A 14,056-nucleotide genomic window follows, 5' to 3' on the forward strand; every position below is an offset into this window, starting at 1 on the left:
GTTAAACTGAACAAAGTAATAAAGTTTTCTCTAAAACAAATGAGCAAAGTTTTTTTAGTATTTTTATAACGTATTCCTTTCTGGTTTTGACCGCATGACCGCATCTATATTTTTTCATGTTTCCCGAAACTGACACGAGTGTAACTCTGGATCGAGGGCTCATGTATCATCATAAGCTCATGCGCAGTAGTAACCTTGATGCATGCATGATTTTGTAAACGGGTACTCAGTGAATGGGCGTCTTGAGTTTTAAATGTTTTGTTCCGAAATATGCCTGGGAAATGCTTGTTTAGTGACCGATGGTTGGAAAACTCTTCCTATAAATTGTGGCTGGAACGTGACGCGGACAAGTTTAAAGCAAAATGTAGAGTTTGTATGAAAGCGTTTGATGTATCAAATATGGGAGAATCGGCATTGAAAAGCCACGAAAAGGGAAAGAAGCATATTCATCTTATCGAAAAGCAACAAAGAAATACAACAGGTGACATAAGAAACCTTTTCTCGAACAGCTCTTTCGCTGCCCCTCGAACAGCCACTGAAAGTAACAACTCTACTTTGACTGTATCAAGTAGTGCCGCTAGTACAACAGCAGGTATGTCCGGGTTCGTGACGAGGAATGATACTTTAACTGCTGAAATTTGGTGGGCGCTAAAGGTGAATAGCAGCCATTATTCGTATAATTCCTGTACAGATATAAACTTCTTAGTGCAGCAAATGTTTCCAGACAGTGACATTGCAAAGAAATTTACCTGTGGGGAGAAAAAGGCCTCCTATCTTTCTTGCTTTGGTATTGCACCATGTTTCAAGAGTCTTCTAAAGGAAAAAGTCAAATCTTCAAAGGGACATGTGCTTTTGTTTGATGAAAGTTTGAATCACGAACTGCAAAAGAAGCAGATGGATTTCCATGTTCGCATCTGGAATCATGACAAAGTTGAAACTCGCTATTATGATTCACAATTTCTTGGGCATTCTAGTGCAGAGGATATGCTTCAAAAGTTTCATTCTTGCAAAGAGGACTTGAGCTGTAGAAATCTGATTCAACTCTCTATGGATGGGCCCAAGGTTAACTGGAAATTTTATGAAATGGTAGAGCAAGAATTGAAGAGTGATTTCAGTTGCACTCTCCTTAACACAGGCAGTTGTGGTATACATGTTGTGCATGGAGCTTTTAAGGATGGTTGTGATGCAGCTGGATGGACGGTGCAGAAAACTCTCTCCAGTCTTTACTGGCTGTTTAAAGACAGTCCGGCTCGAAGAGAAGACTACATTAGAATAACTGGTAGCAGTGTATTCCCCCTAAAATTCTGCCAGCACCGGTGGTTAGAGAATGTGTCAGTTGCCGAGCGAGCACTGGAAGTGTGGCCTCACATTGTCAAATACATTAATGCTGTTAAGGCAAAGAAAGTTACTGATCCCAAGTCCAAATCTTACGAGACCATTAGCAGTAGTTGCTGTGATCCCTTGATGCCAGCAAAGATTGCCTTCTTCTCATCAGTGGCAAAACAGATCAATCCTTTTCTCACAGCATTTCAGACTGATAAACCTATGCTGCCATTCATGAGTATCAGTTTGTACACTTTGTTGAAATCATTGTTGAATAGGTTTATCAAGGGTGAACTTGTTACCGAGGCAACATCTCCTCTGAAGATCCTGAGGTTGAAGCCCACTGATAAAGAACAGCAGTTAGACTACCAGAAAGTTGATGTTGGCTTTGTGGCACAACACATGCTGAAAGAAAAATCTGGGAAATTGAGTGAAAGGCAAGTTCTTCAATTCAGAATGGAATGTAAAGATTTTCTTGCAAAAACAGCCTCTAAACTGCTTGACAAAACACCAATAAATTATCGACTAGTAAGAAGTATGTCTTGTCTGGATCCAAGGCTAATGGCATCAGAGAAAGAAGGATGTGTCAAAAAAATGAAAAGAGTTCTTGAAATTCTTGTGGAAGCCCACAGATTGAAGGCTGATGAGTGTGATGAGGTGATATATCAGTTTGGACAGTTTTTGGATGAATGTGCAGGTAATCCTGACTTTGAAGATTTTGACCCTAGTGAATCCTCTTTAAGAGTCGACACACTGTTATATGAACACATGGCTGGTAATAAGCAACTGGCAAAAGCATGGGGGGTAGTTGAATTATTGCTGCTAATGTCTCATGGTCAAGCCACAGTTGAAAGAGGATTTTCTGTAAACAAAGAAGTGGCAGTTGAGAACCTGTCGGAAAGATCGTTCATTGCACAGAGGATTATTCATGATCATATTGAATCAGTTGGAGGCCTTGCCAATGTAAAAATCTCAAAGCAACTACTTATGGCATCTGCTGGAGCGCGACAGAAATATATTTCCTATCTAGAAGAGCAGAAGAGAATTAAAGTGTCCCAGGAAAACACGCTTAAAAGAAAGGCAGCAATGGATGGGACTGATGTGCTGAAGAAGAAAAAACGGCAAATTGAAACTGATATAGAGGCTCTTTTAAAGACTGCAGATGAATTTGCAGATAGGGCTGAAGATTCAAGAAACCTTACTTGGGTTGCCAAATCAAACAGTTTGCGAAGATCTGCCAAGGAAAAAAGGGCAGTCTTAAAGGACATTGAAGAGCAGTTGGAAGGAAAGCTCCAAGAGCTGAAAAATAATTAACCCCACTTTGAATCCCAAGATGTGAATATTAATTCTACTTAGTATCAGTCACGGATTTCTGATGTTACTTCTGAGATATTAAGAGTTCAATGAAAGAAGTTGATATTCTCTGTTTTCTTTGTTCTCATTTGTATGTCTGACAATGTGTTGAAATTGAAAGTAGAAATGAATCTTTTATACTTATGAGAGTGAAAGAGTTAAGGTGAATTTTGGAGTCCTGGAAAAATAATCTGAAGCCTGGAAAAGTCCTGGAAAAGTCCTGGAAAATTGTTTCTGAAAAAGGGTACGAACCCTGAGTACATTTCAATCACTACTCGCCTCATTACAAAAAACCTGCCATGGTAATTAAAGTGACCACTGTGGTCCTTTACATTGGAAATCTAGATTTCCTTCCATAGAAATTGTGATTTACATGCTTCCCTACAAAACCAATTTCCAAGTGTGGTAAATGTTATCCATCTGTGGGCTTGACCATAGAAAAACCTGCCATGGTAATTAAAGTGACCACAACGTGGTCCTTTCCATTGGAAATCTAGATTTCCTTCCATGGAAATTGTGATTAACATGCTTCCCTACAAAACCACTTTCCAAGTGTGGTAAATTTTATCCATCTGTGGGCTTGACCATAGAAAAACCTGCCATGGTATTTCATTTTCCATAGTGGGATAAGTAATCTTGGACATTGCGATTTCCTTTCTTGGGAATTCCAATTACCATGATAAATCCCAATGTTGTGTATGCATAATTTCCACATTTGGAAAGTTTAGAAACCATCAGTGGATTTGTGCAAAAACCATGTGTGGAAAAAGAGTACTTTTTCCACACATGGTATTTTGCTAAAAACCACAGCTAAACCACCAAAAAACCATAAATAATACATGCATGGAAACTTGATAATTTTTCCAGTGGAGGGGAACTTTGATTCCTCTGTGTCCCCACCTAGGAGGGGGAAAATAAGAACTTTGACAGGGTCCTTTACAAAGTCCCCACCCTTGCCCGGGGTCCCCCCCCCCAGGGGATGGCCGATGATAGGTGCATAAATAGTTCGCACTGCTTTATAAACCTACTGCCGTACTGTAGCTGGTTGTGCACAAGCATATTTTTCTTAAATCTTTATTCTCAGAACACAGTGGATAACAGACACTGACAAATTTAAAAAGGAAGAAATTTCGCTTATGAAAGGTATGTGCTGCCGCAATATTGGAACTTGATATGCAGCAAATTTTGTGATAAGTGGACCCTGATATAACTGAGCTTAAAATTAAGCTTTGATCCAGTTCAGTTTTACGTTGCACTTTGACAGGAGCCGAAATTTCCGGAAAGTCGTTACCAATGGTGGACCGCCAAGTGTTAAAAGATATTGGCATAACGAGTGTTGGGAGACAGCTGGAAATTATCCATGTGTTTCAGGAAGTAATTCAACCAGCAAGTAAGCCTTGGTCTTGAGCAGTACTGTAAAATAACTGTGAGGATTTAACTTTTCTACCAGCGGGATATTTGGGAAGTTAATTGCATTTCTCCAAGAGCCAGAAATTGATCAAGTTAATTCAGTTACTTTGCAATAGTCTATTTTGGATTTCTTTGCTCCTTCTGGATAAAATAATGTAGTCCTGACAGTGCAAATTTTAAATTAACTGAACATGAGGCACACTCTGTATAACTTTTGTGCTTATCATGTTTTCATTAATTAGTAGGAAAGAAGCAAAATGACCAGTAGTAGTGATGCAAATGATCTCCATGTTTTAGTCTTTATTTAGGTCAGATTTTAATTTAATTTCTTTCAAAATAATTTCTTTCATTAATAATGCTAGGCACTGAACAAATGTGTGCTGACAGGGATCAAGAAGCAGGAACTTCAACTTTCAACGTTTCGACGTTCAACAATCAGTGGGAAAAGAAAGTGAAGAAATCAGACCAGCGTAAATGGTCAGAGTGTAACAAGAACTTATATCGTACAAAGTAGGTAGAAAACCAACACTTAATACTATCACAATTAGATTCTTTTACTTATAACAAGGCTAGAAAATGAATAACTTTGATTGACCTGATATAATAGATCGTTTTCACTCACGTGACCAATTCCTTGACTACCGTTGCTTCGCCGCCATATTGGTGTACCTCAATTGTAAACAAACTAGTAGCGTCCTTCGCGTGGAACATGGTTTTGTGTCTGATTGTTGGCTGTGGCAGCAAAAGTGGACGAGATAAAGGGTTGTACTTTGCAAGGGTGCCTTCTGTGGTCACAAATCAAGGCGAAGAGGCACAGAAACTATCCGAAGAAAGAAGATCGCGCTGGATTTCAGCGATAAGCCGTGACGATCTGACCGAAGAGATCTTAGAAAACGATCGTGTGTGCGAAAAGCATTTTGTTTCAGGAAGGGCAGCTAAGAGCTGGGATAAATTTAATATTGACTGGGTTCCGACATTGCTTTTGGGACACAAGAAAGCTACTGATCGAGCAGATCATAAAGAAGCGGCAGCAAAACGAAGCGAGAGAGCGAGGGAACGTGAACTGGTGTAGAAGCCGGCTTTTGAAAAGAGAGAACGAGAGCTAGAACTAGAGCGAACGGCGAAGAGACAGAAACTTAATGAGCCCGGTGAACAGGTTTCAAACCTCAGCTTTGAAGGAAATGAGGACGAAGAGAAAAAATTAACAGTTGAAGCTGGCACACAAACTGAAGAGTTTGAAAATTATTCAGCTCTCTAAACATTGACCGGAAACCATTTGATCGGTGGGAATTTGTACAAAACGAAGAAAAAGTTAAATTCTACACTGGATTGCCTTCCTTCGATATCCTGCAAAATGTTTTCGAACATGTTTCTCCGTTTGTTGCTTACAAGTCCCAGAATCTGACCACATTTCAAGAGTTTGTCATGACTTTGATAAAACTTAAACTTGACGCACCACATCAAGATCTTTCATATCGCTTCAATGTCTCCCTTTCAACAGTTTCAAGGATTTTTTCATCCTGGATGGTAGTGCTAGATGTACGCCTGGCTCCACTTATCAGGGTTCGCACGCGCCTTGAAAGTCCTTGAAAGTCCTTGAATCTCAAAATAAAAATTCAAGGCCTTGAAAGTCCTTGATAATTGTAGTCAGTGCTGGAAAGTCCTTGAAATTTGTAGCTAATTTAATCCAACTTAGATTCTAGAGTGCCTTATCTGAAAATATATGCAACTGGCACAAACGTAGCAACACATAATAGTAAGATACAAATAACAAACGATCGTAACGCCACTCCGCATGTCGATCAATCGCCCATATCCATTTGTCCTGTTCTTGGTTCTATTAATCACTCTGATTGGTTGAATGTCTCGAATGTCAAGGGCCAATCAAATGTTTTGTACTATTCCCTCTTTCTGAGAAAAGCCATGTGCTTTGAGTGCTTTCCTTGTCTGGGTTAGTGTTGATTGTTTGCGTTTTGTTTCACGAGTGAGAGATTTAAAACAATGGGCAAGTGTGTTTTCAGCAACTTGTGGCTTCAGAAATCACTGTATAAAGATTGGCTTCGAGAAGTCAAGGGTGACAAGCACAAGGCACGATGCATCGTGTGTATGAAGGATGTTGACATTTCGAGCATGGGAGAGTCAGCGCTCACAAGTCACTTGAAAGGAAAAAAACATCAAACACTGACATCCCAGAAAAGGTCATTAGCAAGCGTTCCAGATTTTTTTGGCGTTTCTTCTCAACAACCAGCAACTACAAGTGACGATGCCAAAGAAGTTTCAAAATCCGCTTCGTCTGAAAGTGGCGAACACAACACGCTCAACCCCACAAAGTCTAGTACTACGAGTTCATCTGGTTCATCGGTGATGGAAAGAATTGTCACTCGTGATGAGACTTTGAAAGCAGAAATTTTGTGGGCATTGAAGGTGATAATGTCTCATTACTCCTATAAATCATGCGAAGGTACGAGCAAATTGTTTCAAGCGATGTTTCCTGACAGTCGGATCGCGAGTCAGTTTACATGCGGAGAAAAGAAATGTGCATACTTGATCTGTTTTGGGCTCGCTCCACACTTCAAACAACTTTTGAAGGACGTTGTGAAAAAAGAAGAAGCTTATGTACTTATGTTTGACGAGAGCCTGAATAGCGTGTGCCAGTCAAAGCAAATGGATATTCACATTCGTTCATGGAATCATGACAAACACGAAGTTGAAAGTCGCTATTATACCTCAGTGTTTATGGGGCATGGAACAGCAGAGGACATGCTTTCTCATTTTCGTTCAGGCATAAAAGGAATTCCTCTCAAAAAAGTTTATCAGGTAGGATGCAACTCTCGTTATGTTTGGGTAATCCATGAAATTGTTTGCAAGATATGCTTCTTTGAAGTTGTATTATTTCTTACCCTCAATTATCGACATTTCGAAATAGGCAATAGCACAAACTTAGTCTTCACACAATTACCTAATTTCAATTATTCTTTGTCATATTGCCACTCTTTTGAAAGACCTATGTCTTGCCATTATTAAAAAGGTGTGATCAAATTGGAATCAATTATATTGTTTTCATGACTGGCATTTAATTTCATCGTTCGCCGGCGAACGATAATTACAAGAAGTTGCGTTAAATTTTTTTTAACATGAAAATCTTTCAATGTCTGTTATTATTTTGCTGTAGAAGGGCGAAAGATGCAAGATTACTTAATCTAATTTATTGCATGTAATATAAATTGTGCGTTCACAATCTAGCCAATGTTCCAAAAAGCGATAAAATTGTATTAAATAGAAATGAAACACCTTACTTGGTTTTCTGCCCTTTAAGGTCTAAATAAATCAACACTCTTTCATTGCAAATCTTCACAATTCCAATGCATCCATGACTAGTTCACTTCGTGTCTAGGTGGACAATGACACGAACTCTGGGACGTAATGCAAGTACTAAATTAAATAATCTGTTTCCCTTTCAATATTACAAGGAATGTTTTCTCTCATACTAGTTGTCAATGGATGGACCCAACGTTAATTGGAAATTTTACAGTATGCTGACTGATGAGGCAAAAAGGGAGCATAATAGTCACATGCTGAACATTGGCAGCTGTGGTTTACACATTCTTCATGGAGCATTCAAGGATGGTGCTGTGGCATCAGGATGGCAGTTAGACAGGTTGTTCTCCAGCCTTCACTGGCTTTTTCAGGACAGTCCGGCAAGGAGAGAGGACTACACCAAAGTAACAGGAAACTCACTGTTTGCTTTGAAGTTCTGCAAACATAGGTGGTTGGAGAATGTCTTGGTTGCAGAACGTACACAGAGTATGTGGGACAGTGTTGTCAAGTATGTTCAGAGTGCAAGGGCAGGAAAAGTTCCACAGCCACAGAATAAATCCTTTGAAACTGTACAAGAGTTTGTTGCAGATCCCTTTACGACTGCAAAAGTCGCTTTCTTCCTATCAGTAGCCAAGCAAGTGACACCGTTTTTGACACTCTATCAAACCGACAAGCCTATGCTTCCTTTCCTGGCTACAGACCTGTACAGCATGCTTGGGGGATTAATGAGAAGATTTATTAAGACCACTGTTATCAGTGAAGCCAAAACCCATTGAAGCTTACAAAACTTGACCCTGCTGACTCCAGCATTCATGCCTCTCATTCCAAGATTGACCTGGGGTTTACAGCTGACAAGAAGATCAAGGAGTCGATTGCAAAGTCCACAGTTTCAGAGAAAAGAGTGCTTCAGTTTCAGATGGAATGCAAGGAGTTCCTTATGAAAGTAGTTTGCAAACTGATTGCCAAAGCACCAATTCAGTATTCCCTTGTAAGGAATATAAATTGCTTAGATCCAAGAAACATGATGAGTGACCATGATGTTTCCATCACAAAATTCAAGAGAGTTTTGACTACCCTTGAAAATGCCAAGAAAGTCCCGGAAGGTGAATGTGATTCCCTTTTGGAACTATTTAGACAATTCATTATGGAAGTCCCCTCTTCTTCTCCGTCGGAGTTCAAAGACTATGATCCTAACAATGATAGACTTGATTCCTTTCTGTATCTTCACATGGGACAGAAGCGATCCTACCAATCATTGTGGAAAGTAGTCTCAGAGCTACTGATATTATCACATGGCCAGGCCAGTGTCGAAAGAGGATTCTCAGTCAATAAGCAACTGGAAGTCGAGAACCTCCAAGAGCGCTCCTTCATTGCTCAAAGGCTGGTACAAGACCATGTACAATCTGTGGGAGGTGTCCTTGCTGTTTCAATCAACAAACCACTTCTTTTGTCAGCTGCAGAAGCTAGGCAGAAGTATTTATCATATCTTGATGAACAAAAGAGGAAGAAAACCTCTGAGGGTGTAGAACTGAAGCGAAAGGAGCTAGTCGATGAACTTGACGAACTTAAAAAGAAAAGAAGGCGTTTAGACAGTGATGTTGACAATCTTGTTAAATCGGCAGACGAGTTTGCACAGAAAGCAGAGGACACTGGGAAACTTGTGTGGATTACAAAGTCAAATAGTTTGAGGAGAACTGCAAAAGAAAAGGAGATAGCTCGCAAAGACCTTGAGTGCAAAATTGCGAATGTTGTGGATGAACTAAAAAAGGCATAGACTTTTAGCTCGACTTAAGCTCGGCACAATCGCTACTATGATAAGGTGAACATTCTTTTATTTTGCAGTTGGTGGAGTCCTTGAAAAATAAAAAATATGTCCTTGAAAAGTCCTTGAAAAGTCCTTGAATTTTTAGTCCAAAAAAGGGTACGAACCCTGACTTATCAACTGGCCTGAACGTGAGGATTTATGGCGAACTATGCCACAGTGTTTTAAATATTCATTTGGAAACAAACCTACCGTGATTATTGATTGTTTCGAAGTATTTGTTAATAGACCATCAAATCTGCTCGCAAGAGCACAGACATGGTCATCGCACAAACACCATAACACTGTTAAGGTGCTGATTGGGATAACTCCACAAGGTACAATCTCCTATGTTTCCCAAGCTTGGGGAGGACGAACATCAGACAAATATTTAACTGAGAACTGTGGAATTTTAAATAAGTTGTTGCCTGGGGATCTGGTCTTGGCTGACCGTGGTTTCACCATCGCAGAGAGTGTTATGTTTCAGCAAGCACAACTAGCCATCCCTGCTTTCACAAAGGGAAAAGACTAGCTTGACCCTGTGGATGTTGAAAAAACTAGGGGGATCGCAAATGTTCGCATTCATGTCGAAAGGGTTATTGGCCTCCTTCGCCGTAAGTACTCGATATTGTCTGGAATTCTGCCAATTGATTTCTCAATTTCCAACCCTGGTGGCTCTCAGGAAGAAGCAACACCAGTGATTGACAGGATTATTAATGTATCTGCAGCTCTTGTTAATTTGTGCCCAGGCATTGAACCACTTGACTGAAATGGCAGCGAAAAGTTAAAGGAGCCTAGTCAGCAAAGCCTCTACCAGTTCCTTAAGTTCCTTTGAAATTACTGGCTTAGCAAGACTGTCCATTAAATTTACATGTCCAGGAGGGCAGGCAATTGAACTGACACACACCCAGTGATTGTTATTGATGTTCAAAATCTGAATAAAGTCCCCAGTCATTATATCAAACTGCTTGATAGGCCCGAGTGTTGGTCGTTGGAAGCCACGTATGCTGCTATTGACTTGCCGTAAGATGGTTTGAGCCTCATGTATTATTGTACCATCTAACCATCCTGTTGGTGACATGATAAGGTCATATTCTGCCTGCCCCAGTTTGGCATATTGCTTGTACTTTTCAATGGGGGTTTTACTTTTCACCTCTTTTACAAACTTCACTCCATATTCAGTACTGGAACTCTTCTGTTTAACAGGTTTACAAGCTGGACAAACCCATGTTGTTTTACTGGTGTTTGGCATACGTTTAAGATTTATGCAAGCCAAATGAAAGAATCTGCCATTCTTACAACCTTCATTGTGACATTCTAAGAGCTTATCAGTTTCACTTGGCTTCTTTTTGCAAACACAAATAGAATCCAAGATAAGGGCATCTGAAGGTGCTACATGTTTCTTGCCAGCTTGAGTGGACTTCTTTGTGCATTTGAATTCAGGCAGTGTTCTGCAGTTGGGGCAGTACCATGTTTTAGGTATGCTGCAAATACCTAAGCATGACAAATGGAACTTCAAAATAGGACAATTAGCATTACAGCAGCTTACTGTGTCTTCAGCTGTCACAGTTCGGCAAAAGCAAACAGAATGGGCTTCCATTGGCTTAACATCACCAAAATCATGTTTCCTAGTGTACCATCTCCCTAAAACTTCGGGTAATATGCAAGTCCTCCAAAACCTGGTCAGTTTAGGTAAAACGGCTTCCCAATGATCTTTGTCAGGGAAATGCCTTTGTGTTACTAGCTTTGCCTCTCCCACATGTCCAAATGCACACACTATAAAGTCACAATATAGCCTCTTGCGTGTAAACAACTGTTGTTGTACTTGAAAATAATACTGATGGTTTGTCTTTAAACTGAAATTTCCAGTGCCTGTTTTTCCAGACAGGAAGATGGTTTCATTACATAGTTATCAAAATCACAATTCTCAATGCAAAGGGGCATTTCACCTCGCCACACCCTTCTCCACAACAGTCGCATGAACATAAGAAATCGGGAGTTGCATGCAGCCATGGATATTCTTCGTTTATCATAAGGCCACATTTCTCAATTTTGAAGTTGATAAGTTCCTTCTTCATTATCTCTTCATAAGCACTAATTGCTTCCTGTTCATGTTGACACCCATGAATTAGAGCTTTGGTGTTCAGTTTATTTAATTCAGGATAGCAGATAGACTGAATGAGTGACTGGGAGGGCATAGCTGGATTTGTCTGACAAGCAGCCTTACTCTGGGAGGCCCCGATTCTTCCAACTCTATGTCTGAAGAAACTGTTACCCTTCGCTTGTGCGACAGTATCTCTCTCAACTTGTAAGATTTGTTCTTTTGTAATCTCAATATCTACCTCTTGACAAGATTTTAATAACTCAGGATAACTCAGAGCGAGGTACTTCTTATCAAACAGATCGCTAATTGTAGGTACACAGCGACTTTTGAGGATATAGCTGTCTGCATACTCGGGTATTAAGCTTAGAGCGATGGGCTTGCTACTAGACTTACTAAGTTTAGCATAAAAGGTATCCATTTCCGGTTTTGAGGGAACAGGGATCTCCTTTGACACGTTTCCTTTAGCAGAGTTATCAGGGCTGGAAACATTGGAGAGGTTCTCAATCTTGGCATCTAAATCGTTTTTCATTTTCCTTGCGGATGTAAAGTTTATTTCTCGCACCTTTTCATATTCTACTTGTTTGACGTAGGTAGGTAAAAGCCACGAGCACTTCACTTGCGTGCAGGCAAGTCTGCCATTTATTTTTGTCCACGCTTCCAGATAAAATAGCACGCTTGCTATATGCGAACAGGTTTCTGCCAGGCCAGCCTTGCAACCTAAGCAGTGTGCAAACAAAATTGTTCCTTCTCTTTCCGTGATAACCCAACATGAAATAAGAGAGTCGTTCATACGCTGGGAATGTCTCACCTTTGCTAAAACAAGAAACTTGTCGGCGATTATGTGGCCTTGCACGCTTGCGATAAAACCAGAGACCATTTGGTTATATGCTTCAAGACTTTGGAAAGCTTTAAACTGTTTCTGAGTGTAGAAACTTGTCTCCAAGACAAGATAACACAAAATATCTGTGGATTCAACAGGAGGCAAACAGTCCGGCTTAAAGTCCTTCCCTTCGACTAAAACTGGATCAATTCCAATTGCCGCTATTTTCTGTAAATATCGATCTCTGACTGGAAAATCCAGCTGCTTTGCGTAATCGGATATCGGAAAAGAATAGTCGACCCCGCTTTTGTTCTGGGACTCTTTTTCTTTCTCTTTTGAATCCATTTTACTTGTGGGAATGATAGTTGTGGAAAAATTACGGGGATTACGCAATCGAAAGTGGTACACCAATATGGCCGACCGGAAATGATGTGACGTCACGATCTATAGGATTGCTGTTGTATGAAGAGAAGTAGGCAAGATTTGGCCAGGAAATCAGAAAATCTACTTCAAACAAAACCAGGCCAACCTACTGATGTTGGAAGAGCTAGCATCAAGACTAGCTGATACTTGCTCCATACCTGAGATCGGATTTGGACGAGGTAATAAAATTTATGTAGCTGATTCTCTGTGTGAGTAAATTATAGAAAAAAAAAATAACAGCAAGTCAAGGAAGTTCTTAAAGGTCAAAATATAAACTGTATCTACACTTTGTAGCTCTCCTAAAGAACTTCTCTTTATACAGTTTAGAAAATCAGAAAGACTTATATAGCTTTTAAATATGTGTATTCCTCAAGTCTTTAAACATCCTGATGATTTATTCCTTTCCTTTTTCTAGAAGCCATTCGATCACATATCCTCCAGTGGTCTCAAGAAAAAAACCGCAGAATAGCTGATGGCTATGATTTTGAGGTATAGTGTATGCTCAAATAGCATTTTCTTCATATCATGTGTTAATATGCCTGTGAACAGGCTTCCTCTTATGAGGAGTACATGTAGTGAAGAAAGAAAATCAAATGAGTAGTGTCTTTAACTTGAGCCCCATTTATACTTCCTTCTCATATCCCTTTTAAAAAGTTCTTCCCGTTTTTCCCAGTCTTCCCCATAGCCTATAAAGATGGAACACAATTAGACCAAAATTTTGTTACTTCAACGTTTTAGGTTGAACATACACGTGCTAAGAGGGCAAAAAAGTCAGGCATGGAAAGCCCACCAAGCACAAGTACTAGTGGCACTGACGATAGTAAGCAAACCTTCCAAACCTGTTGCTTATAAACAGTTAGACAAGTTACTTTTAATTGTGTGCTTTTTTACAGTCAGTAAGAGGCACCTTTTTACCCTCAGAAATCTAGAAAAGTCTCATAATTTTCTCTGTATGCTTACTTTCACCAAAGTCTAACTTGAAAGAAAACTGGTGGCCAAGTAGTTTTGAAGAGAGGTTAACTATATGTGGTCTTATACTAGTACACTTGCTCAGAACATTCTTACAAGACTTGGCTTTGAATTATGATTTGTGCAAACCTTTACCACAGTGTATATGACTGAAATGAATCAGGCTTGTCTTTTTATGCATGTTTTTTTGTCCTTCATTTGTCAAGTGTCAAGTGATATATGGTACAGTTTTGTCAGTGACATTTTTTCAATTCAATCTACTATCAGGTGGAGATACAGAAACATTGGAATCAGGAGATACTGAAGCAGAGCAGGATGTGGAATGCGACATTGAGAAAATCTCAAAGACAGCAGCCAAAGTTGTTTTGTTAGTTGCATTCAGTGTTAATTCCTTTGACTACTTATCTATTAATAGGAATCTAAATCCTCTAGCAAAACATCTGAAAGTCAAAACACGGGGAATGGGTAAATATGAAATGGCATGTTCAATAGCAAAGCAATTGTTAAAGCAACAGTATATTGTTCCAAGGGACCC

General features: G+C 39.7%; 2 protein-coding genes and 3 pseudogenes across 2 annotated transcripts; 4 read left to right on the forward strand and 1 right to left on the reverse strand.

Annotated features, from left to right (window-relative positions):
* LOC136282417 (uncharacterized) overlaps positions 1 to 14,056 on the forward strand; it is a 36,880-nt pseudogene that overhangs the window by 20,724 nt on the left and 2,100 nt on the right.
* Positions 85 to 2,913, forward strand: LOC136280237 (uncharacterized). Its single transcript, XM_066165145.1, has one exon. It carries the CDS (start codon positions 271 to 273, stop codon positions 2,635 to 2,637), a length of 2,367 nt encoding a protein of 788 aa, XP_066021242.1. The 5' UTR covers positions 85 to 270; the 3' UTR covers positions 2,638 to 2,913.
* On the forward strand, positions 3,656 to 9,974 carry LOC131786970 (uncharacterized; annotated as a pseudogene).
* LOC131786969 (uncharacterized) lies at positions 5,849 to 9,296 on the forward strand (annotated as a pseudogene).
* Positions 11,107 to 12,474, reverse strand: LOC136283112 (uncharacterized). The gene has a single exon (XM_066171392.1). It carries the CDS (start codon positions 12,472 to 12,474, stop codon positions 11,107 to 11,109), a length of 1,368 nt encoding a protein of 455 aa, XP_066027489.1.

The sequence above is a fragment of the Pocillopora verrucosa genome, chromosome 1, assembly GCF_036669915.1.
Source record: "Pocillopora verrucosa isolate sample1 chromosome 1, ASM3666991v2, whole genome shotgun sequence".
NCBI classification, from domain to species: domain Eukaryota; kingdom Metazoa; phylum Cnidaria; class Anthozoa; order Scleractinia; family Pocilloporidae; genus Pocillopora; species Pocillopora verrucosa.

Coding starts and splice junctions, on each gene's coding strand:
- LOC136280237 (XM_066165145.1), top strand. CDS start 271: ATGCCTGGGAAATGCTTGTTTAGTGACCGATGGTTGGAAAACTCTTCC.
- LOC136283112 (XM_066171392.1), bottom strand. CDS start 12,474: ATGGATTCAAAAGAGAAAGAAAAAGAGTCCCAGAACAAAAGCGGGGTC.